Source organism: Piliocolobus tephrosceles, chromosome 2 (assembly GCF_002776525.5).
Source record: "Piliocolobus tephrosceles isolate RC106 chromosome 2, ASM277652v3, whole genome shotgun sequence".
NCBI lineage: Eukaryota > Metazoa > Chordata > Mammalia > Primates > Cercopithecidae > Piliocolobus > Piliocolobus tephrosceles.
Window position 1 is genome coordinate 119634610 of NC_045435.1, and position 22867 is coordinate 119657476.

General features: G+C 35.3%; 1 protein-coding gene and 1 pseudogene across 4 annotated transcripts in view; both read left to right on the forward strand.

Annotated features, from left to right (window-relative positions):
- PDCD10 (programmed cell death 10) overlaps positions 1-21108 on the forward strand; it is a 51915-nt gene extending 30807 nt beyond the window's left edge. For 3 of the 4 annotated variants that reach the window (XM_023213506.2, XM_023213503.1, XM_023213505.1), the window contains 5 exons: positions 7552-7669; positions 8940-9066; positions 17288-17366; positions 17665-17747; positions 20623-21108. In XM_023213506.2, coding sequence (XP_023069274.1) covers positions 7552-7669; positions 8940-9066; positions 17288-17366; positions 17665-17747; positions 20623-20704 — 489 coding nt within the window. In that variant the 3' untranslated portion in view covers positions 20705-21108. The remainder of the gene's footprint in view (positions 1-7551; positions 7670-8939; positions 9067-17287; positions 17367-17664; positions 17748-20622) is intronic. The other variant, XM_023213502.2, reaches the window with a different exon arrangement.
- Positions 9084-10778, forward strand: LOC116418721 (annotated as a pseudogene).
- Positions 21109-22867: the final 1759 nt, after the last annotated feature.

The following is a 22867-nucleotide window of genomic DNA, read 5'->3' on the forward strand; positions in this document are numbered from 1 at the left end:
TGAGAATTTTTTTTTTTTCTCTATTATTTGACCTTTTGAAAACTTACATGGCTGGACGTGGTGACTCATGCCTGTCATCCCAACACTTTGAGAGGTCGAGGTGGGAGGATCACTTGAGACCTGGAGCAAGACCAGCCTGGGCAGTATAGCGAGACCCTGTTTCTATCTACAGAAAATAAAAATATTAACCAGGCACGGTGGCACATGCCTGTCGTTCTTGCTACTCAGGAGACTGAGGCTGGAGGATTGCTAGAACCCAGGAGTTTGAGGTCACAGTGAGCCATGATCGTGCCACTGTGATGCAGCCTGGGTAACAGAGCAAGACCCTGTCTTAAAATAAAGTAAAAATTTAAAAGTATTTGTAAAAGTGTAACTTGAAAAGGTATTCTTTCTATTGTTTAATTATAGAACATGAATCTAAAAAATGTGTACCTTCAAATATGGTAAATTAAATATACTTTGAGGATATACAGTTAAGTCACTCAAAAGAAATTATTTCCTTGTCTTTGGACCTGAGCTGTTCAGTGGGTTATCACTAGCCACATGTTGCTTTTGACCATTTAAAATAAGACTAGGTCAGATCAAGATATGTTCCAAGTTAAAATACACACAGATTTTGAAGACTTCATGTAAGAAAAAGAAAGTAAATTAGCTTAGTAATAAGTATTTTATAATAATTACTTGTTGAAATGATAATATTTTGGATGTACTATTAAAATAATTTTACCTGTGTCTTTTTACTTTTTTTTAAATGTGGCTGCTTAATATTACACAGGTAGCTCATCGTTGTTGCTGATAATTACATTTCTGTTGTAAAGCCCTGCTCTAGAGACTTACTATACATGTTGAATGCATTCTTCAATATAAAACTTTTATCTGGTCCTCCATCCCAAGTATATATCATGGTGCCCAAAACTTTAATTTTTATTTTCGTATTCCTTCCCATCAGTAGCTTAAATAACCTGTGTTTTAAGTATTTTAATGTTTAAATGTGGAATACGTTTATATTTTAATTGGAATTGAAACTATAAGTCCATTCAGCTTGATTTCTTTTGTGTCACACAAGTTTATTGATAACATTCTTTTCTGATAGCACAGCTCATGTCACTAGGTATCTCATATTACCACAATAATCTATATTACTTACGTTACAATAGAGCTTTTTTGATTTTATACCCTGTGATTCAAGGTGAGTACATATATATTTAGTAGCCTCATTAAATTGCATCCTGCCAAATCATTGGGTAAATGAAGCAATGCCATAATCATTTTCTTTTTTTTTTTTTTATTGTTGTTGTGTTCTTCTTTGAGTTTCAGTTTGACTTTGGAATGGCATATTTGATCATTAGGGAGGCATGATACTATCTTAAGCATCTTTGTGGCCAAAAGAAGAAGGAAAAGTAATCTATACAGTAGTGTTGCTAAGACAAAAGTCAATATTTCAGCTTCTCTAATACCAAGAATAGGGAGAAGAAGACCCTGTTCGAAGGATTAGATAGTATCTTCAGTGACATTCATAAAATAATAAATTTCATGAGGGTTTTTCTTGTAACATCCTAACATATAAGCTAATGATTTAACACTTAAGTACAATTATGTGACTGTGATAGATGTGGTTTGATTCATGGATAAAGTTTATTGTCCGTGGCATAGATTATTTATTTTGGAAGAAAACAAATGAACTAATTTTGCACTGATGTGTTTTTAATTATCACATTTAGTTAGTTACATTTCAAGTGAAATTGAAGGAGGCCATGTGTTAAAAATGTAAAGATGTTTGTATTTTTTAAATTACAACTTTTGAAAAAGATGAAAGAAACCTCACCAGTCATGAAATCTATTATTTCATACTTCAATTATTGGTCCACAACAACGATAATTTTCATCATACTTTTTGTTATTTGGAGGAAAAAGAGGATTAAAATAGTTTTTTACCCCAAGATAATACTACTGAATATTTTAATATATATGTACAGTAAACCTTTGAACAATGTGGAGGTTAGAGGTGCCCACCCTCTGCAGAGTTGAAGATTTGAGTATAAGTTTTGACTTCCAAAAATCTTAACTACTAAAAGCCTACTGTTGACCAGAACATCTTACTGGTAGCAGAAACAGTTAACATATATTTTGTGTATCCTATATATTACATACTGTATTCTTAAAGTAAGCTACAGAAAAGAAAATGTTATTAAGAAAATCGTAAGGAAGAGAAAATATGTTTATTATTTATAAGCGAAGTGCATCATCATAAAGTCTGCATCCTTGTCATTTTCGCATTGAATAGGCTGAGGAGGAGGAAGAAGAGAAGGGGTTGGTCTTGCTAGCTCAGGGATGGCAGAAGTAGAGAAGGTGGATGGGGAGGCAAGAGAGGCAGGTACGCTTAGTGTAACTTTACAGAAATATGTTTAATTTCTGACTTATATGCTATGTCATTTCTCTAAAAATGTTTCTGTACAGTACCAGTCTTCCAACATTTGCTTTAGTTTCAGTGCTCATATCATAGAATGGTCCACGTCATAAAGCAGCCTTGAATAAACAACTCTTCTGCTGGATTGTCTAATGTCCATTCGTTTTCTGGCACTCCTTCTTTGTCTTCTTTCTCATCGTCTGTTCTTAAATTTCTCTGATATCCATATCTTGAAACGCTTCATCCTCTACCATTTTTACCATATCTACAATCTCTTTCATGATTTCCATGGCCCTGTTGTAAGCCCTATGGAGTCGTGCAGAACATGTGGACACAGTTTTCTCCAGCAGAAATGTATTGTTTTAGGCTCGATGGGTTTTTCTATAACAGCGATAGCATCAATGGTGTAATTCTTCCAGACTTTCATGATGTTCTTTCTACCAAGGATTGTTGACAGCCCTTTCCATAGAGGCCTTATAGGTTCCATGTATAATGAGCCTTAAAGGTTCTTGATCACCTGATGTAGAGGCTGATTTTAGAGGTGTGGTGTTTTGGGACAGGTAGGCCACTTTGACACCTTTCAGTGTTGAACTCATGGGGTTCCGGGAGGCAAGGGACATTGTCCAGTATCAGAAGATTTTTTTTAAACAACAATAATAGTAAAAGAAAGGTTAGGCACCGAGGCCTGTGCATTGTAATCCTAGCACTTTGGTAGGCCAAAGTGTGAGGCTAGAGGCCAGAAGTTCAAGACCAGCCTAGGCAACATAGGAAGACCTTGTCTCTAATTAAATATACCTATACATATACATATACATATACATATACATATACATGTATATGTAGATATCTCTGATATCTATATATCTCTAATATATATCTGATATAGATCTATCTAGAGATATATATGTATCCCTATAGATACATGTACACAATCAGAAGAACTTTAAAAGACCATCCCTTACTGCCAAGATGCTTTCTAACTTCAGGAACAAAGCATTAATGGCACCAGTCTAGAACAAGAGTTCTCTTTGTCTAGCTCTTCTTGTACAACCACAAGACTGCAAGCTGGTGTTTTTCTTTTCCCTGCAAGGCTCAAGGGTTTAGCAGCATTATAAATAAGGGCAGTCCTGATCCTAAACTAAACTTCATTTGCACAGAACAGTAGCATTGTCCTGCCCCTTCCTGCCTTAAATTCTGGTGCTCATTTCTCTGCTTTACTAATAAATATTCTTTGTGGCTCTTTTTTCCTTCCGAATGGGACGCTTTGATCTGTATTAAAAATCTTTTCAGGCAGGTATTTTTTTTCCTCAAAGATACTCTTACTGGTGTGTAGCAACTTACTTTCTGCCTCTTGGTCAGCAGAATCTGTGTGTCCTGTTATCTTGACATTTTTTAAGCAAAACCTCTTTCTAAAATTATCAAACTATCCTTGGCTGGCATTAAAGTTTTCAGCTTTAGACTTTCCTTTTGCTTTAAGTTGTCATAGAATGAGTTTGCTTTTTCTTGAGTCATATTAAGGTCTATAGGTATGCCTTTCTTATAGATATCCTGCACCCACATAAAAGCTGCATTTTCACCAGGAGACAAAAAGGTATTTCACAAAACATGCACGGTTTTTGTACCTGCTGATGAAGCTGCAGCAATGACTTTGTTTCATGAATTTCCTTTTTTTTTTTCTTCTTATAGTGAGTCTTAGGCTGGATTCAAGCAATTCAGTATTATGCAATTCACCTTCTTGTAATGTCATGACTTTGCTTCTTGAGCACACTTCCAGCATCACTATTGGCACTTTGTTGAGTCCCATGGTATTATTCCATGTTTAGAGTATTGCAGCAAACACGATGAAAAAAATTTGTGAGGCCTGGGAGGTATTACTTTGTACTGGATTGTGCAGTTTGCTGAAGAGATCAGCTGTTCACATGGAGATGATTAGAGTCACACGGCGTTTTAATCATATACTTGAACTCACTGCAATAGCAACAGGAGGTGGCTTCTAAATTACTACATATACATATGTACTACAGTTAATTTTGTGCAGTTATGATTTAATATTGTGTCTGTATATTTATATTTCTTTTAACTGCAAATAACACCATGTAGTCTGTGTTTGCATGTGAGTTTTGATAAGTTTTAACTTTTTAATAATTTGTATCTATTTTATGATAGTAAACACTCAAATAGACTAGTAGATACCTATATTTTATGCATTCATAACATGTTTTTATTATTTTTTTCACTATAGGCTACTCAGTTTGTCTGTAAGTTTTTTCAAATTGTTGCTGATCTCCAAAATTTTTTCCTGTATATTTATTGAAAAGTATCTGCATGTAAGTGGACCTGAGCAGTTAAAACCAGTTCTTCAAGGGTCAGCTATATTCTACTTGATTCCCTCTCCCCATTATCCTCTCTGAGCGGTTCCGATAGGTTGTCCATCATCCAGGTTGAGAATCACTGATCCACAAGAGTGTATGTTACTGCCCTACGGTTTATTTTTTTCTTACAGCTGGATTCTTTACAAAGATTAGACACCCTACAGGGTTCATATTGTATTCTGAGGGAAAACCTAGAGGCATAGATTGTCTCTCTGATATGAGAGCATATTTACTCATTTTGTCAATCAGAGGCATTTGGTAAATTCATGCTTTTAAAATAAGAATTAGCTTAACCAGGTTTTTAGCCAGGAGGTACTGAGACTACTGCTTCCAAACTATGTACTGAGGTACCTGGTGGTCCATAGCAAATTCAGAGGGGTGCCACGAAGTATTTTAAAATTTTGAAGGTGTGTGGTGGTATTCAACATCTGTTTGACATTGTATGGACTCCTAGCTTGAGATAGTTTGCAGTTCAGCATATTGGGTTGCCCTACCCTGCTTTCATTGGTGTTAGATCGTTGAGAAGCTGGACGTTTTTTTGGCCTGTGCTATGATCTAACAGAAGTACCAGAAAAAATATATATCTGCAAGAGGAAATGAGAGTGGCAAGGTCTGATCTAAGACTAGTGTTTGAGAAATTGTGAAGTGCCCAGTAGGCACACACATCCCAGTAATAAGTGACGGTAGTTATTTAAGAATGAAGTAAAAAGTTTTTTTTCAATTCATGTGTATTATTTTTTTAAAGGCTAAGTAGTTAGGACGTTATACTTATTAAGTTGTTAGACCTAAGTATTTAATAAACAGCACTCTGAGGTATATCTTTTGGCGCTAAGGCTGCTGAAAACTGAGAAAGTTAGGGACCTCTGTGAGACTTTGGTAATGATCTAGCTTTAGCATTTTGGGGTTCCAGAGCAACTTCATATTGAAAACTTTATTCTCAGACTTTCAGCATTTAAACCTTTCAGTACTTCATTATAACTTAATCAGAAATATGCTTTTCTTTCACATTAATGCTATAACAACACATCTTAAGCCATATTTGGACATCTTGTAAAGGAAACTCCTTTTTTAAAAAAAAAACATAGTTTTGTTTGTTTGTTTTAAGACCAGGTATCACAGGCTGGAGTGCAGTGGCATGATCATAGCTCACTGGAGCCACGAACTCCTGGGCTCAACCTCCCAAGTAGCTGGGAACGCAGCCACACCCCACCATGCCTGGCTAAAAAATAGATTCTTTTTAAAATATATATCCGTGGAAGGAAAAGTCATCATAGGCTATAAAAGAAACAGGGTTCAGTCAGACACAGTTTATTGTTATTAATCATCTATCAAAATCAAAATGATTTTCCTGAATAGTATTTGACAGCATTTAAAATGATCCCAGGATTGAGATTGAGATTGAGATAAATGCGTGTATTGTCTTTTCTCATTTCATCCCACAACCCTTCAGTTTTTGATACTTGAGATCTAATAAGAAGCAAGATGTTATAATGGAAAGAGCAGTAGGAAAGAGAAGAAAACTGTATCTGCAGTGATAATCAGTGGAATTGAAGAGGCAGAGGTTAAGTGTGCTTGACACATAAGGAAACAAAAAGATTGTCATCTGATTAAGATCGTAAATTGTGTTTCTATTTTGTTGTTTAATATTAAGGCAAAAAGGAAATTCATCAGCATAACGATTAAAATTGGCAGGCATCCTAAAGGAAACAAACATCAAATGTGATTACAGAATTTACTGGGAAAAACTGAAATCTGAAAATTAACTCTGGCTTTGGTAAACTGAGAACTCTATGCACAGTCTTGAAATGGCTACAAAATTTTAGTATCCTGGGGAGTCTAAGTCTGAGTAACATAGAACCAATGCAAACCCAATGAAACAAGCTCAAAAGGTAGTAAAAGTTTAATGATGTTCTAGAAACCAGTGAAGGAAATATTCTTGCTACAAAAATAAACTAGGAAATGAAAATCATTGTGTGGGAAAATAGTTATTATTATATAGGTTCAGTAAAACCTTCGAAATAAATCCTTTTTTGTTTTTCCTGGCATTCTCTTAATATAAATGAAAAGAATATGCAAAATGCTAGTCAGATGGGTTATTGCTTGATCCTTGAATTGCAATATTAGCGCATTAGGCCGAGACTGGTGGACCACAAGGTCAGGAGATCAAGACCATCCTGGCTAACACGGTGAAACCCCATCTCTACTAAAAAATACAAAAAACTAGCCGGGCGAGGTGGCGGGCGCCTGTAGTCCCAGCTACTCGGGTGGCTGAGGCAGGAGAATGGTGTAAACCTGGGAGGCGGAGCTTGCAGTGAACTGAGATCTGGCCACTGCACTCTAGCCTGGGCGACAGAGCGAGACTCCGTCTCAAAAAAAAAAAAAAAAAAAAAAAAATTCTCAAGATATTTAAAGTAATGAGAATTGTAATTGTTAGATTAAAAAACATATATAATCCGTATATCTTTGTTATTAGTTCAATTGCAAGAGAGTGTAAAGAAGGTATAGAAAATACTAAGTTCTTTCTGTTCAAATGGAAAATGGAACTTTAGTCATAGTAAAGAGTCGGGTGCACAAGCCTTAGTCGGGTGCATAGTAAAGAGTCGGGTGCACAAAGCCTTAGTGAATGCCATCATGACACCTGCTTTACAAAGATTTCTGCCCTTAAAACTTATCAGTGTAAGACGTTCCCAAAAGATTCTAAACAATTAAACTTTGGCTTTAAAATGTTGACTCCTTATCTGTATTTCAAAACTAGTTTTCTCTTTATTATAGGCTGAAAAGGAAAATCCAGGTCTCACACAAGACATCATTATGAAAATATTAGAGAAAAAAAGTGTAGAAGTTAACTTCACGGAGTCCCTTCTTCGTATGGCAGCTGATGATGTAGAAGGTATCAGAAAGAAGAACCTTGCTTAAATTATACAATTGTTGAATAGCACTTCCTCTAAATCATTATTATTTGACTAAAGGAACTTCCTTCCCTACTGTTTCCCTCCCCCGCCCCACCTGCCTTTACTTACGATGATGGTGGTGGTGGTGGTGGTGGTGGTGGTGGTAATGGTAGAAGCTAATCTAGATAAAATAGAAAAATTGTTTTTCTTGCTTTTTATATTTGTGAGATTTAATTACTTGAACTTTGTTTATACTGCATGCTTTAAATTTTCCCCCCTTTATGTTTGGTGAGTTTCAGTTTTACTAAAAGGTAAGCTATTTGGAATGTGTTGACTTTAAGCAAACAATAGTTTGAAAGTAATGAAGTTTTTGTTTGCTTGTTTTTTTAACTTTAGTACGGCATCTTTTTTTAAGCACAGATTTAATGGAACAATATAACCATCCTTTTTGCTTTTCTTATTTTTTTACTTCAAATTATTTAGACATTGGTTTTACTTTAGTAGAAGTTTTCCCACTAGTTTAGAAAAACGTGGACATATGATTTCCCATAATTATTAAGGGAGAACAAAAAGCAGGTATTTTAACTGATTCCATGATTATAAAAAAGGTCTTATCATTATTTAGAGTTGAGCATTTGCAGCCCATTAGGCCATTATATGTTGATGAATTGGTAGATTTGTAATGCTTCCAAGTCTGCACTGAATCTGGTAAAGTCTGATTTGAACCTCCTTTCCAAAATTGCTGTTTTGTGATCCCAGCCCATGTATTGGATTTGTGCTGGTGTTTTTGTTTTTAAGTGAGATTTCAAGAATATGTAGAATTTTTTATTAGATTATTTGGGGTTTTAATATAATGAAGCAATGTATATTCAATATAGGGGTTTAAAATTTTTAATCTTTCTAATTGGAAAGTAGGTATTACCTTTGCACTAGTTATGGCACTCATTATTTAATTTAAGGTTTCCTTGGGAAATGTAAAGCCTGCCTTTTAAATCTGTTTTTTTTTTTTTTTTTTAAGATTTCATGGGATTTCCTTTTATCCCAAATTGAAAATATTTGTATTTTCTTTTTCTGATACTTTACTTGAAGGGAGCCCTGCTGTTATTACTGGACTAAGTCGAATGCTAATGAATTCTGCTTTGCAACCTTGTCTTTCCTAATTATCTGGCCTTTCACCTCCCCCACCTGCCTTTGACCAACGTTGGGAATTCTTAGATGTGAATTTGGCAGAGTCGCAGGATGTTTTTTATTATGTGTTTATTTCATCAGAGTATATGATTGAGCGACCAGAGCCAGAATTCCAAGACCTAAACGAAAAAGCACGAGCACTTAAACAAATTCTCAGTAAGATCCCAGATGAGATCAATGACAGAGTGAGGTTTCTGCAGACAATCAAGTAAGCAATTTTTTGTTTTGTTTCTTTTCTTAAAAGTGCTTCCAAGGAACTACTCATCTACATTTTTTAATTTTGGTATGACATTAACTTGAAATGCTAATTTGAAATAAAATCTCAAATTGTTAAATACTGCATTTTATTAACTGTGGTGTTTGGTTTCAGAGTACAACATTTTTTAGAATGTTTAATTTTAAAACAATAATGAAATGTGTGTAAACTGGAATGTAGTTTGAGCTACATAAATGATGGGAAAATATAAATGTCAGATAAATGAATAGAGAAACTGGATATATCCTAGAGATTGGTAGTAAGAGATACCAAAATTGTTTTTATTTCAGAAATGGCAGCAGTCATTAACGTAAGTAATGTACTCTTAGGCATGAGTAGCATTTTTTAAGACTGACCAAGTTGCCTCTAAATCCTTGCCTTTGGGGGATATAGGTTAAATAAGACCAAGAATATGCATGGGGCCAGGAGGCTGGCTGGTGAGCAGCAGCCAGAAGGGTCATCCTAGAGAAGTAGTTCTCAGACCAGGGACACACTCTTCTGGAGTACAGTGAGGGGTGAGAGGGTAGGGGATTGAGTGAAAACATAATCCCTACATAAGTATCTTTAAACTAGAGAGTATGATAATTTTCTTCAGCCTCAGTGAATAGAAAACAAAGCTGGAAATACTTGCAGTGTCACTATCAACGCATGGTTTTGGTGAAACCATAGGTGGATATTACTGTGAAGAAGAGATTTAGCGCACGTCTTTTTCTGGAAAAGGCTCTGACATATGTGGTAACTTTGAAGAACCTGAGGAGACTCATTTGGAATAAATAGTAACATTCATCTTTTGGAGATTGGGCAGTGGGAGGAGTGGCAGCAGCCAGGCAGCCCAGCTTCGTGAAGGCCCTCAGCATGCCTTGGCCCACATGCATCCGATATGTGCCTTCCCCACTTCCAGGATGCCCAAGAGGACGGTCAGCTCAGCTGACAGGACAGTGAAGGAAAAGCCCAAAAGGAGATGGATATGGTTGTCAGCTAAACCTGCTCTTTCAGTAGTGGAAATGAAGCCCCAAAGGGTAGCAGGAAAGGATAAATCTTCAGGTAAAAAAGTGCAAACAAAAGAAAAGAATAGCAAAGTGAAAACAGGCCAGAGTGGCTCACCAAGAATAAGGATTTATCTGCGGAAAACAGAAAAACTAAAACTGAAGAGAGTCCAGCCTCTGAAGCAGGAGAGAAAGAAGCCCAGTCTGATTAATACCGCATACCATGTCTTATCAGTGGTTCCCCGTCTCTCTTCTTACATAATCCAGAGGAATACTTTTATCAACTATGTTGTAAATGCAAGTTTTTTAGTAACTCTAGAAACATTTAAGGAGTAAATTCCACCTCATCCCATTTTTTAAGAGTAAATGCTTTTCTTTTTTTTTTTAAGAGATGAAATAATGTAATTTGTGGTTATTTTTTGGTACAATGAGAAAATAATGTTGGATATTGAATTATGGGGAGCCTTGATTGTTATGGGTGTCAGCTTAACATTCCATAAATGGGTAGTTAGTTTTTATATCCCATAATACAAAGCGTACTAAATGGCAAAGTGGAGTCGCAGTGCTGCGTTTAATGTCTTGAACATTTTTAATTACTCTGTCACCCAGGCTGAACTGCAGTGGCATGATTGTAACCTACTGCACCCTCAACCTCCTGGGCTTAAGCAATCCTTCCACCTCAGTCTCCTGAGTAGCTAGGACTACTAGTGTACACCACCACACCAGGCTAATTTTTTTTTTTTTTTTTTTTTGATATTTAATAGATACCACGTCTCCCTACATTTCCCAAGCTGGTCTCTAGCCTCTAAGTTCAAGTGATCCTCCTGCCTTGGCCTCCCAAAGTGTTAGGATTACAGGAGTGAGCCACCACACCTGACCTTAAATTACTTCTTCCTGTTTTTTTTTAGTGGAATTACTTCCTTGGGCAAACCACTCCTTGAGCCTGGCTCTCCCTTTCATAATTGTGTGCACTCTGTAACATCTTTGGTCATGGTAGTCCTGTTTTTCTAATAATTTTATTGATGTGCTATGAAAGATTAAAGTATATAGTGTATATGCTATTAAATTGTGAATTAGTAGGATGTATGTGACAGCTTATCAACATTTGAAGGTACTGGTACTTGATAGCCTCTGAAGGAAATTTTGCCTCAGTTGTAAGCTAGAAAGTCACTGGAATAACTTTAAAGAATAATAAGGATACGTGGCTTTTTAGATTTTGCAGTACATATGTTCAGAATTGTGTGCAAGTTGAAATGTCTGTGTACTGATCCTCAACACAACAGATAAAATCTCAATTATGAAAGAAAAAGAAACATTCATATTTTGAAAAGAGTATTCTTTGTCGTTCACATTGAGAAATGCTATTTTAGCTTGTTTGGATACCTCGCTAGTTTGGATACTATCTTTTGAGTCACATAAAGAGAGGAATATGTCCCCTAGAAAATAGTGGTGCATGATAGGTATGCCACCCAGCTATCAAGGAATGACCCTACTCTTTGACAATAATTAAGGACCAGGAATATGAAAAAGGCTTTTAATTGAATAGCCAAAATCTGTGTCACAAGGGACAAACCCTAAGGGTTTTTTGTTTGTTTGTTTGGTTTTTGTTTTTGTTTTTGTTTTTTCGAGACCGAGTCTTGCTCTGTCGCCCAGGCTGGAGTGCAGTGGCACTATTTCGGCTCACTGCAAGCTCCGCCTGCTAGGTTCACACCATTCTCCTGCTTCAGCCTCCCAAGTAGCTGGGACTGCAGGTGCCCGTCACCATGCTCGGGTAATGTTTTGTATTTTTAGTAGAGACAGGGTTTCACCATGTTAGCCAGGATGGTCTCAATCTCCTGACTTTGTGAGCCACCCACCTCGGCCTTCCAAAGTGCTGGGATTATAGGCATGAACCACTTGCAGCCAGCCTATGGGTTTTTTTTGTATTCTACCTTTCCTATAGGAAAGCCCCAGCTTCCTTTTCTACTTTTAATATATGAAGGGGGAAGGTAATCCACTGTTCATGGAGTTTTATTTTTAATCTGGTACAAGTTGAGCATCCCTAATTTGAATATCAGAAATTCTAAATGTTCCAAAATCCGAAACTTTCTGAGCACCGTGACATGACACCATAAGTGGAAAATTCCACGTCTGACCTCATGTGATGGATGGATTGTAGGCAAAACACAATCAAAACTTTATTTTATGCACAAAATATATGCATATATGAATGCACTTTATAAAACATAAATGAATTTCATGTTTATACTTGGGCCTCATCCCCAAGTCTGAAGACTTCTGGTCTCAAGCATTTCATTTAAGGGGTACTTGCTCTGTATAAAGTAAATATGTTTGGCCTATAAAAGGATAAAGTCAATGATCCCAAACTTGATTGTTTAGACTATTTATTTCTAAAGTTTTCAAATAATTTGGTAAGTTTTCATTTGCTTTGATAATAATGGACTTGTTGATGAGCCATGATACATTTCTATGAAGATTTGACATTTAAAATAATATTTGCAGCAGATTTTGCTTCAGATCATCAAAGTACATTTATATAATCAATGTCATCTTAATAGAAATCACTTATATAGTACTTATTATATTCTAAGCACTATTTTAATCACTTTACATATATTTACTTATCACAACAACCCAGTAACAAGTGAGGAAATTGAAGCAGGCACAGAAAATTAGGTAAGGCCACAGACGTTACCTATTAAGTGGTAGAGCTGGATTTGAACCCAGGCAATCTAACGCCAGGTGTTCACTGCTGTTTCCCAATCATCGATTTACAATGTTGATCCAATCTGGAGATTGAAAAATAAAGTTTCTGCCATTTGAAAGAAATGTGATAAAGGATATTTTAACATAGGATGCCACTACATGAGAGAGATAACGGTGTTGTGGTTGAAGCTGAGAGAGAAATGTAGGCCCAGAGCCCTCATCCTGTCACTTTGACATCCTCTTTCCCCCTACAGAGTCCCTGAGACATCTCTGCTAAACTGTCTGTGACTCTAGGGAGCTACCGTTTGAAAGCCACATTATTAACAGCACATTTTAGTCATAAGAAAATTGAGCTTAAGAGTCTTGTTCATAGTCATTGACAGAGGCTTTCTTTAGGATGTTGTTTCATTTATGAGGGAGTAATAATACTTCAGTTCTGTTGTCTATAGTGTACTCATTTAGCACAATTGAATTAAGGGTAATGGTGGCAATGAAAATTTACTTCCTAACCATTTGAGGAGGGATAATTTACCCTGGCAAGTTTGTTGATATGTATGTTATTTCTGAGACTAAAATTCAACCACATATGAATAGCATAGATAGGCTAAAGTATAAATATTTGTATCACTGTCATATATTGGTACATTTTCATATATGTTCTTACCACTATTAATTGACAAATTAGTGGATAAAATTGCACCAAAAGAGAAAATTATTTCTCCTTCAGGCATTTCTCAAATATTGTACTTTCTTGTATCTAAGGTAGTTATCCGCTTTATTCACTTTAGCAACGTTTTTCAGTAAGCATATGTCATACACATATTATACCAAGTACTATAGGTGATGCTATAGATTGTATCAAAGTACAAGTAAAAAAGATTCCTGACAGCTAATAAATATTCAGGCAGTTCTGAATATATTAGCAGACCTAGGTTTGAGTCTCCATTCCAACATTTAGCTATGTAACCTTGGATATAGGTTGTTTAACTTCTGCCATTTTAGTTTGTGCCTCTGAAAGTAAGGGTAATGACTTGTGAGAATTGAAATAAATGATATACATGAAGGGCCTAGCACAGAACCTAGCATACATTCAACAGTACCTGCTATAATAGCGTTGTGAAATGAGAATTTTCTTCCCTTTTCTCAACGGAGTTGATTAGGAAAAATGATCCAGCAAATATTTTAAAAGGCCTTTTGATCAGTGAATGTGTGTGCCTGAGTACATTTGAGCTATGCAAATATTTTGTAAAATTAATTTGAAGTCCAGTACATCTCACCTAATGAAAAACTAGTGGAGACTCGTAATTTAACAGACCAAAATAAAAAAGCCAGGCATATATTTACTGTTTGTAATCTATATTTGCATATTCTTAGGTGAAAATTCAGCAAGGTTTATTTGTTTTAAGTTAGGAGTTTTCATGAAGGGTCCAGAATAGATTTTTTCAGAGTTTTCCAGTCTAAACCAAACTCAACTCAAAGCACAGGGATTCCCTTTCATTAGCGGATTTGCATAAACATGTATCATGCACATTTGGGTGGCGTGATTGGAAACTCTACTTTTCCATGCAGTTTTTTGATAAGATGTATGTTTACATTTCATCTGAAGGCTTTGTCTTTCAGTGTATGTTTCGCACAGCTGCCCTAACTATTAGGTTGGTGCTAAGTTCCTCCTGCTCATACTATCTGCCTCTTATCACAGAATTCATCTGCACCAAGCTGCATTCATTAGTTATGTGATATTTATTTTACCCTCAAGTTTTTTCTCAGTTCTTTATCTGGTTAATTGTCTGTAGTGGTTTTTTTGTGACAGTATTTTCTCTCATAGGAAACAAACTCTCTGGTAATTACTAATATAATTTAGCTTCCTTATGTGCACACCTTGGTGCCATAAATGAAAATACTTTTCTGTGTACATATGGATAACATGATATTTGACATACATTCTGCAGATTGTTTCTAGAGAACATTTTTTCTACAATTTGGTAGGCATTTAACAGTCTTTTGCCTCGTGTCCAAACAGAAGGCCAGGCTTAGGAATAAACGGCCTTGGCTGACAGAGAGCTCTGTTCCAATAAGGCATTAAACCTTAGCTGCAAGTTTTCAAACGTGCCTCATCAGCAGTCACCTGAGGAGTTGTGCCTCCCCACACCCCCTTTTAGAGTAGAGATTTCCAGTATTTATCAGCATGTCTCTTTTTTTGTCCAGCAAAACCCTCCCTTCTCCCCTCGTCTTTCTGTCTCCCTAGGTGCATGAGGCAGCATTTTTCAGACCCACTCTTTTGACTTGTAGAATCCAGGCATTGTCGTTGCATATACGTTCATCTTGATGACTAGCCCTGGAAACACATTTTATTCCTCTTTAGTGGAATATTGAAATATACTACAAAGTGAGACTGTATGAACTTCTCTCTGATCACTTTATAATTTGTTCCATTATATTCCATTTTAAGTAACTCCATTGTGGATTTGGAGAAGCTTGCATATTTGGAGATTTGACATTTTTTATTTGTTGAAATTGTAATTTTTCTCACAGAATAGTCCTATGACAGCATTTTATTAAACAGTGGTGGGTTTATGTCCATCACACCAGTATACAAAGATTCAACTTGCTTAAGCCATAAATGAAAGGAATAGTTATCTAATTAAAAACTGCTGGCCGGGCGCGGTGGCTCAAGCCTGTAATCCCAGCACTTTGGGAGGCGGAGACGGGCGGATCACGAGGTCAGGAGATCGAAACCATCCTGGCTAACACAGTGAAACCCCGTCTCTACTAAAAAATACAAAAAAAAAAACTAGCCGGACGAGGTGGCGAGCGCCTGTAGTCCCAGCTACTCGGGAGGCTGAGGCAGTAGAATGGCGTGAACCCGGGAGGCGGAGTTTGCAGTGAGCTGAGATCCGGCCACTGCACTCCAGTCTGGGCGACAGAGCGAGACTCTGCCTCAAAAAAAAAAATAAATAAATAAATAAATAAAAAAATAAAATAAAATAAAATAAAATAAAAAACTGCTGTTACTAAACCAGAGACAAAAAAAAAAAAAAAAATTAGATAGCATTTATTTAAGACTTATTGTCCTACTTGAATATGTAATATTTCAGTGTTTCAGCCCAATACCAGTGTTTGACCTGAGAGAGGTAATAAGTAAAATATTATTGAAATAATTAATGAAAATGTAATTACTACTTCGGAGTACTCTAAAATACTTTTTTTAAATATCAAAATTCTGTATGCTTTTAATTCTTAAATTTTCTACATGCTTATATACTGAAAAACATACTGGGAAACACCCACATGCACACAGAAACCTGGACACTGAGGATTTTTTCCCCTTGAAATAGGAATGTTGAAATGTTTTAGATAGGAAATAACTGAAATCTGACATTTATAATTAGTATTAGTAATAAAATGTTATGTTTAGGATGGTGCAGATTTCTATCTTATTCATTTCTTCACAGTTGCATTGCATTTGAAGTTTTTGTTGTGACTAACAGCTAAGAGAATGGTTTTGAAAAAGAAGGTTTGTCATAGAGAATGTGAAGAATGTGAGACTGAGAATGCAGAATTATATAAAGTTCAATTTGACAGAAAAAAATTGCTATGAGGTTAAAATGTGGAAATCAAAAGGGACTAGACAGGCAAAAAAAAGAAAGTTCAGAAAAAAATGGTGCATGGATAGGAAGAACACTCAAATGAGAATTATTGATTTCTTCCTTTTGTTTCTTTTGAAAGGGGAGGGAGGTGATGATGCATATATAGTCAAAGGATGATTGCCAGAAAGGTTAAAGTGGAAGAATATTGTGGTGATGTCTCCCCCAGTAATTTAAATATTATATTTTCCAAAGGGAATAGTGGCGGACAGCAAGTGTTTGAAAGAGGAAGATATTTGGTTGCTAGATAGAAGCTAAAAGTGTCTATAAAAGAGTAAAGGAGGAGGAGTATTTCCTCAGGGGAGAGGAATATTTTCTGAGGAGGAAATATTTTATGTTAAACATCAAAACTAATAGGTATCTAGCATACAGCGTTGTTAAATACAGAATTGAGTTATATGTAATGCAGAATATCATAAAATTGTTCATTGTTCAAATAACAAAAGTGGAGAACATGGTAGCTTGAATTTAGCTACATTAGAGCAAAGAAAAAATTTAAAATGGGAAAAGACAGACATAGGTAATGTTTATCCTTTTCTAAATTTGAGTAAGGAATGCTTAATGAAATGTGATTGATTTGAGAAAGTTGGTTTTGGTTGGCAACCTTTGGTCAGCGATGCAAGAGAATGAAGATTACAGAGGGGTACAGGCTAAAACCCCAACTCCAACCAGCTAGCCAAAAAGGCTGGCTATTCATGAAGTGAGTGCACTTACCATAATTAAGAGTGTACTGTGATTAGATTAAGAGTGTACTTAATTTCTTTCAAATGTAGCTGATGTTTTCTCTCACAAATTTCTTTCAAATGCAGCTCATACTCTTTATTCTTTTCCCAACAGGGATATAGCTAGTGCAATAAAAGAACTTCTTGATACAGTGAATAATGTCTTCAAGAAATATCAATACCAGAACCGCAGGGTACGTTTAGTAGAAGCCTTGCTAGTTGACACCCTAGATGTTGGTTTATGCCTAGTTGTTTTATTGACTTGAAAATAGGATTGATTGTTGGAAATAGTTTTGTGTCATTAACCGTTTAATTTATTCTTGGATTTAAATATGCCTTTTTATTTAAAAGTAAATACTCCACAATTGCTTATTAGTAATATTCATATAAAGTACATCCCATATCCTGTGTACTCTCTTGTCCTTGCCTTTGGCTGTTGTGATTATTTCTCTTATTTAGTATTTTTTTTCTTCTTATATTTTGTGGCTATAGGCACTTGAACACCAAAAGAAAGAATTTGTAAAGTACTCCAAAAGTTTCAGTGATACTCTGAAAACGTATTTTAAAGATGGCAAGTAAGTACTGTAATTTATCCTTTACTTTTAAAATTAAATAGATTATGTGGTTTTATATAGTATGAAAACCATATAAATTAAGCCCTTTTACTTTATTAGTACTCCAGGCAACCGATAATCAAGGCATTCCATTAACAATAGGAAACGAATGTGGTTGCTAATCTGGCCATAACTCCTTTCTACAGGAGGAGTTATCAGACGCTTTCTGAAAAGAGCCAGATAGTAAATATGTTAGATTTGGTGGGCCTGTTGCCATTATCCACCTCATCTCTGCCATTGTAGTACAGAAACAAGCCATAGACAATATACAAACAAGAGGGTGTGACTGTGTTTTAATAAAACTTTATACAAGATTCAAATTTCAGTATCTTGAAGTAATTTTTACCTGTCATATATTCTTCTTTTGATTTTTTTTTTTTTACCATTTAAAAATGTAAAAGCAATTTTAGTTCATTGGCCTACTTTATACACTCCTGAAACAGTGGTTCTCAAACTTTAGTAGCATCAGAGTCATCTGGAGGACGTGTTACAGCTCAAATTGCAGATTGCTCGAGGGTCCCACTTCTAGAATTTCTGATTTCACAGGTCTAGGATGGAGCCCAGGTATTTGCATTTCTTAGACATTTTCAGATGATACTGACATTACAGGTCTGTTGAGAACTACTGCACTAAAGTTAAAGCAATGTTGTCAATCTTTTCTTTGCAATAGAGTCACTTGAGGACAGTTTTTAAAAAATTCCCATAGCCTAGGCCCCACCTGCAGAGATTCTGATTCAGTTGCTGGGAGTGGAGCCAGGGTTTAGATGTTTTGTAAAAGTGCCCCAGATGTTTTTAAAGGGCTGTAAGGGTTTTGACCCACTGTCCTGGAAAGAGGCTTTCACAGCAGCATCATTCTATAAAATAGGAAATATACTAAAATGTAAATTGTACATTAGTTTTTAATTTACACATAATTGGTTGTAATGCACTGTAGAAAACCAAGAGATTTTATATATTTTAACATACATACATGCATACATATAATGTATAAGCTGATGGAAAGTCTGGCCATATAGGTAGTTTTTTGCACTTCAAGTCAAATGTGAGAATTTTTTCAACAAGATTATTTTTTAACAGTGCTTAAAGTCAGAAAAGTAATCTAAATAGAGACCTCAGTCATCCCATCCTACTATACAGGTTTGAAGATCTCTATATTCATGTCACATCATTACAGTATTATTGTAGTAATATTTAAAATGATAAAAATACATTAGATAGAATTCTGTTAATTTTCAGAGTCATTTTTAACAGTTCAAACAGATTGAAGTATTTACATTTATATTACGAATTAGAGATTACCGAACTAAATTTTATTATTTGTTTTGTGGTGGTGGTCCGTACACAGATTGTCTAAGGGAAATGCTCCTTGATGACTTAGTTTAATAAGCTGGCATTTGTGTTTTGAAAATAAACTTTTGTTTTTTTCTTGATTTATGCTAAGCTCAGCCAAAAGCACATTAAAATAATAATTTACATGATAGGATTATTATTTCTGATTTTAAATTACTGTTATGGAATAAGCACAATGAAAGGTAGACATTAATTTAAAGCCTAATTTTCATTAATTAATTGAAATTATTTACTCTGCATATGGATTCAGTCTCCTTGCTACTTTCTCTCCATTCAGCAGCTTTTTAAAATTCCAGTTATTTGTGTATCAGTAATGTGCTGTGAGTTTTATATCTGTTTCCTCAAAACAGAAAATTATTGATAAAGCCTGATCTTTAGGCCATCTTTCAGTAGGGGGATGGATTTGCAGAAATGGATTTGCATCCATTTCTTTCTGGCCATTCCCTTTTTTTTTTTTTTTGAGACAGAGTCTTGCTCTGTTTCCCAGACTGGAGTGCAGTGGCACAATCTGGGCTCACTGCAACCTCCGACTCCTAGATTCAAGCAATTCTCCTGCCTCAGCCTCCTGAACTGGGATTATAGACACATGCCACCATGCCCGGCTAATTTTTGTATTTTTAGTAGAGACAGGATTTCACCATGTTTGCCAGGCTGGTCTAAAACTCCGAGATACCTCATGATCCACCCACCTTGGCCTCCCGAAGTGATGGATTACAGGTGTGAGCCACCGGGTCCAGTCCCTGGACATTCTCTTTTGAGAAATGTCTAGGATGCAGGTACATGCTAGAGATGACACTAGGAAACTATTAAGGCCACACAATGGGACTAGGGCGTCAGCTCTGTGTTCCAGCCACATGAAGATGAGCCATTAGGAGAATGTGATGGAGCTCAAAGCCAATTTTAAAGAATATATTTTTATATGTTGTCAGCTCCCAGATTTTGAAACTGCATGATTATTTTGTTGTAAAAATATGCTTATAGTAAAAGTAGTTTGTGGTAGTTTGTCATTTAGAATTTCTACCTCTTTTTTAAGGAGATAAGAGATTGGGATGAATCAGATTAGAAGTAATTAACTTTTTCTTGAGTATTATGCCCATTAATTACAGATTTTGAGATTATGATACTTTGCTAGATTTTACTTGTTAACTTCTATGAATCCACAGCTGGAGACCACATCTGAATCCTCCTTTTGGCCAGTTAACTTGTTCCACCTATAAATGAACTGGGTTGTTGAGGCACCACCTATCATTAGCAGCCCTCCAACATTTTATTGCCAGTCAGAACCACCAGGGGGCAGTAATTACTAGATAGTTTAAAATGATGCAAGAGTATTAAATCCTAAATTGGAATAAAAGTTTTAATACTCAGTACTAAGTTGTCTTTTTTTTTTTCTTAAATTGATCTCATTGCTACTGTTAATATTATAAATCTTAAAAGGGTGAGTTTTTTGGATGAAATTAATGCTTATTCTTTTCTTTTTAAACAGGGCAATAAATGTGTTCGTAAGTGCCAACCGACTAATTCATCAAACCAACTTAATACTTCAGACCTTCAAAACTGTGGCCTGAAAGTTGTATATGTTAAGAGATGTACTTCTCAGTGGCAGTATTGAACTGCCTTTATCTGTAAATTTTAAAGTTTGACTGTATAAATTATCAGTCCCTCCTGAAGGGATCTAATCCAGGATGTTGAATGGGATTATTGCCATCTTACACCATATTTTTGTAAAATGTAGCTTAATCATAATCTCACACTGAAGATTTTGCATCACTTTTGCTATTATCATTCTTTTAAGAATTATAAGCCAAAAGAATTTACGCCTTAATGTGTCATTATATAACATTCCTTAAAAGAATTGTAAATATTGGTGTTTGTTTCTGACATTTTAACTTGAAAGCGATATGCTGCAAGATAATGTATTTAACAATATTTGGTGGCAAATATTCAATAAATAGTTTACATCTGTTAAACATTTCTTTACTTGAAAAAAATGCATATATATATGTGTGTGTACATATATATATATGTGTGTGTGTGTATATATATATGATCAGAAGACCAAGACAACTTGGTGTAATGTCTAAAAACCTTCTAACGGGAGCTTATCAGCAGTTTATCAAATAATAAAGAAACCAGAATTTCTATTTTTGTCCTTAATCACTTTGGACACAGAGTAGTCAATGGAAATATTTTTGTTAATTATTACTTATAACGTACTGAGTATTTTTATATGATTTCCAACCTGTTTTAAAAGACTTATGAGTAAGAGATGGCATTTTCTAGTGTTTCCGCACTATAATGCCACTTTTTGAACTCTTGTGACAAATGTAGATTTGACTCTTAAAAATTAAGCCTTTCGTATACTGGGCCCTCATAAGTTTTGCCCATTTTTTCCCCAAAAAATAGCCACAATTAATAGTAATTTGAAGCTATATCAAATGGTTGGATTGAAATTGTCATGAGTGTTAACATTCTATACACTCTTCAACTAGGTACAGTTTTATTTCGTCATAGAGAAGTTTTACGGAAATTATGTATCAAGTGTTGATGTTAAGTGGTGTCATTTTTCAATTAGAAAATAAAGGGAAAAATCAGAATTTCCTTATCTTTTATAAAGATTTTAGATGTTAAACTAAGTTTCTGTGGGCAGTATATTTTTTTGCTATTATGCAACTCAGTTATTTTATTTTTTCTCCATTTGAAAAAACAGATTTTTAAAGAATTACTATCATTGGCACCATAAAAGTAAAACATCCTGTTAAATGTAAATGGAAAATATGTTGAAAGGAGCAAAAAAAAAAAAAAAAAATAGGCAATTGGATGAAATCTCTTAATTAATGAACATTTTACTGACTTGATTTTTTTTTTCTTCAAAGATACGTAGCCAGTAAAACAGATAGAATGTTGATCTTTATTTATTTTTGACATAAACTATCATTCACTCTTGGAAGTAGACGGGTGATCATTTGCCGAATAGTCTTGTGTATATGTGAAGAAAAAAGACACTTTTATTTGCAGCAGACTTTTTAAACATTATTTCTAACATCATCTAACATCTAACATCATTCCTTCTGCTGTTTTTACCTTCCTTAAAATAACCAGTTACCAGACATGCCTCAAATCACCTGTTTTTATAAGCTTTCCATATTTTCATTCCACTGTCCATTACATCTGGCTTCTGCTTTCATGAAATATTCCTCCACAAGGGAGGCTTATTCTTAGAGTACTTTAGTTTCTTACGTGATCCTTCCAACAGGGCTCAGTTTGCGTTAAAAGAAGGCCAGGGTGGCCCCCGTTAGATTCATTTCCAGAGAACAGAAAAGTGGCTTCAGACGAAAGGAAGAGGAGGAAAACACAAATTTGTTGAGCACCTTCTCTGTGTCAAGCACTAGTTAACAGTTACATAATTCTCTTAACAGTCCTATGATTTAGCTATTTTACAATTGAGGAAACCGACAGAGCTTAGGGTACACAGTTGGTAACTGCTAGGGCCAGAGTTTAAATTTGTGTCTAGATTCCATATTCTTTCCACTGAACTGTACTCCCTCTATTACTGAAAATAAGTCTTGTTTAGGATATTAGTTCCCAAACACCATTTTGAGAAGCCTCTCCCTGGTCCACAGGAAAATGAGAAAAATTAGAGCAATGTGATTGTTTTTTCATAAATCTAACTGTACTCATTTTAAAGGATGATGGAGATTATTGCTGTTTTTGATGTTTGAAATACTGTC